This window comes from Geospiza fortis, unplaced genomic scaffold, assembly GCF_000277835.1.
Source record: "Geospiza fortis unplaced genomic scaffold, GeoFor_1.0 scaffold78, whole genome shotgun sequence".
Lineage (NCBI taxonomy): Eukaryota > Metazoa > Chordata > Aves > Passeriformes > Thraupidae > Geospiza > Geospiza fortis.
The window spans coordinates 322,547-325,897 of record NW_005054339.1 but is presented as its reverse complement, the minus strand read 5'-3'; the positions used below and the strand labels follow the sequence as shown (position 1 = coordinate 325,897).

The 3,351-nt window shown below is 63.9% G+C and overlaps 1 protein-coding gene across 1 annotated transcript in view; it reads left to right on the top strand.

Moving 5' to 3' along the window:
• UBA7 (ubiquitin like modifier activating enzyme 7) overlaps positions 1-3,351 on the top strand; it is a 7,687-nt gene that overhangs the window by 2,334 nt on the left and 2,002 nt on the right. The window contains 13 exon segments of the mRNA XM_031058221.1: positions 3-26; positions 106-186; positions 271-426; positions 525-690; positions 768-964; positions 1,192-1,256; positions 1,414-1,490; positions 1,493-1,572; positions 1,686-1,760; positions 2,147-2,336; positions 2,491-2,600; positions 2,688-2,774; positions 2,849-3,040. Of these exon segments, the coding sequence (XP_030914081.1) occupies positions 3-26; positions 106-186; positions 271-426; positions 525-690; positions 768-964; positions 1,192-1,256; positions 1,414-1,490; positions 1,493-1,572; positions 1,686-1,760; positions 2,147-2,336; positions 2,491-2,600; positions 2,688-2,774; positions 2,849-3,040 (1,500 nt within the window).

Here is a 3,351-nt window from a genome sequence, read left to right as displayed (position 1 = left end):
AGCTGCCAGGGGCGGACTGTGCCCCGGTGAGCCCCCGCGTCCAGCCCCTCCTGGCTGCCTGGGGTGCCGTGGCTGCTGTGCTCACACAGCTCCTTGTCCCGGCAGAGAGGCTCTCGCTACGATGGCCAGATTGCCGTCTTCGGGGCCAATTTCCAGGAGAAGCTGGGTCACCAGAAGTACCTGGTGGTGAGTGGGGAGGGGCCATGGCACTGGGAGGCTGCGGAGCATCCAGCTGGCACACGGGGAGCTGCAGCATCTCTGCCCTGACAGGTGGGAGCTGGTGCCATCGGCTGCGAGCTGCTGAAAAACTTTGCCATGATGGGGCTGGCGGCAGGGCCGGATGGGGAGCTCGTCGTCACTGACATGGACACTGTTGCCCTCTCCAACCTCCATCGGCAGTTTCTCTATCGCTCAGCGGATGTATCAGTGAGGCAGCATGACCCAGGGGCTGAGCTCCCCCCAAAAGGCATCCTGGCTGTCCCAGGGGCTCCCTAGGGCTGCCCACCCCTTCTCTGCCCTGGCAGGAGCCCAAGTCGGTGGTGGCCGCAGCAGCCGTGCAGCGCATGAACCCTGATGTCAGAGTGACAGCTCACCAGAACCAGGTGGGACCTGCTACCGAGATGCTCTACAAGGACAACTTCTTCCGGCACCTGGATGGCGTTGCCAGCGCCCTGGACACCATAGAGGCTCGTGAGTGCCAGGAAGGGTGAGGGGGCCAAGCTCCTGGACCTGCTCCCTGGGTCCCCAGCGCTCCTGGCTCCTTGCAGGCACCTATTTGGAGAGACGCTGTCTCCGCTGTCGCACACCACTGCTGGACTCGGGCACGGAGGGGACACGGGGGAACGTGCTGGCCATGGTACCGTCCCTGACCGAGCCTCTGGGGCCAGCCAGCGCCCCCAGGGATGGCACCTTCCCCATGTGTACCCTGCGGCACTTCCCCCGCACCATCCAGCACACACTGCAGGTAGGCTGAGCTGCCCCAGCCACAGCGCCCAGCGAGGAGGCACCGGGACCTTTGTCTTCCTTCCCCTTGTCCCCTCCAGTGGCGAGCCATGGGCAGGATATGGCCCCAGCTGCTTCCTGCTGGCAGCCTGAGTACTGCTGCTGGCCCTGCCAGAGCCTCCTCCTCCCCCTGGGCTTGGGGGCATAAGGGGGAGGTTCCAGTGCTCAACACCTATGTCTCCTCCACAGTGGGCCCGTGATGAGTTTGAGGGGCTTTTCCAGCTACCTGCAGAACAAGTCAACCAGTTCATGGAGTGAGTGGTCTTTAGGGGTAGTGACACTGGGAGAGGAGCTTCCAGCTCTGCCAGGGCACTGCTGGGAATGGGGAGAGGGTGCCAGACTGCCACATCCCACCCAGATGTCTCACAGGATTGCTCTTGGGCCAGCACCAGCAGCTGCCTGATTTTGCAGGGACCCAGCTTTCCTGGAGCAGCAGTCGCCCCGGAAGGTCCTGGAGCAGGTGTGGGAGAGCCTGCGGGAGCGGCCGCAGTGCGCTGGGCACGCGGGCGCTGGCAGCGCTGCTACCACGATGCCATCGCCCAGCTGCTGCACATCTACCCCCCGGAGCATGTGAGCCCAGCAACACAGGGCTGGCACCCCCTGCACGCCCGTCCCTCCAGCAGCCACCTCACTGCAGCCAGGGGCACACACTGCTGGGCCTGACTCTTCTCTCCCTGTGCCAGGAAACCAGCCCGGGCGTCCCCTTCTGGGCAGGCGACAGGAGCTGTCCCCATCCGCTGACATTCAACCCTGACAATGTGAGTGCAGGGAGGGAGGGCTGTGGGGTCTCACGTGGGAATGGTATGGGCAGAGGGGGAGCCTGTGCTGGGCATACTGGGAATACTGAACTGTAGTTGTGTATTCATACTGGGAATACTGAACTGTAGTTGTGCTATGTCTGCCACAGCCTGGGCAGGGCTGCCAGGTCCTGGGCTGGGTCTGTCCCTGTCCCCTCAGTGAGGGCACTGCAGGGGACAGCTTGCACATGCTCTGTGGCCAGAGGAGGAGGAAAGGCTCCTCCACCTCCACTCTGGGGCAAAGTCAGGCAGTTCTACCGGCTTGGGGCACTGCTGACAGCCCTATGCTATGTGTGTCAACCCCAGCAAGGCACCCCATGGCCACCCACCCCTGTTCTACTTCGCAGGACACCCATCTGGATTATGTCCTGGCTGCTGCCCACCTCTTTGCCCAAGTGCACAGGGTGCCACCATGCAGGGACCGGGCGGCCATCCAGGCCATGCTCCGTGATGTGGTCCTACCACCCTTTGCACCCCAGGAAGGGCTCCAGATCCCCCTCACAGAGGAACCCCCAGAGGAGGCACAAGTTCCCACAGGTAAGGTTCCCAGGCATGTTCCTGGGTCCAGCCTGGTGGGGGGCTGTGGCTTCTTGTCCCTGCTCCAGCACCCAAAATGACCCAGGCCAAGGTGGGGGAACCCCAGCAGTGGCACAGAGCAGGAGTATCATGCCAGGCGTCCCTGTGCCCCCAGATCACAGGCAGCCGACAGAGCTTACCCAGGACCTGGTGCAGTGGAGACAGGAGCTGCTGGGGGATGAGGACACACGAGCACCCTTGATGGAGCCCATCCACTTTGAGAAGGTAGCAGAGCCAGGCAGGTGGCCCTGCTCAGCCTGGGGGGGTTGATGTCCCCATGGGATGCAGATGTCCCCCCACTCTTCCCCACAGGACAACGATGTCCACATAGACTTTATCACAGCAGCATCCAACCTGCGTGCAGAGAACTATGGCATCTCCCCTGCCAACTGGCTGACGGTGAGAGGGGCAGCCTGTGGGGTCAGGAGTCCCTGTCCTGTGTGGGGCAGCCGGTGACACCCTCCTGTCCTCAGAGCAAGCGGATTGCTGGGCGGATCGTGCCCGCCATCATCACCACCACGGCAGCCGTGGCCGGGCTGGCGTGCCTGGAGGTCTACAAGCTGGTGTGGGGCTGCCAGGAGCTCAGCTGCTACCGCAACAGCAACATCAGCCTGTCTGCCTGCCTGCTGCTCCGTGTGCAGCCCCCGCCGGCCCCCACCTACCGGGTAGGACCCTCTTCCCTGGGGAATTGCAGGCGGGGGACACCCAGGGGCCAGTGGCATCTGCTGTGGGACAATGTCACGGGGACCCAGGGGAAAGGAGGTGGCCACACAGCAAGGGCAGCCCTGGCCATTGCACTCCAGAAATGGATCTGGGTGCTGCAGTGGGCTGGGAATGCTGCCAGGCAGTGAGGAACCAGCTCCTTCCCCTGGCTGCCCCCGCAGCACTGAGACATCGCCACTGTCCCATTGGGATGCTATGATGCTCTGGGGTGCCCACGGGGCTGGGGCAGCCCCAGTGCCCCATGGCAGGCCCC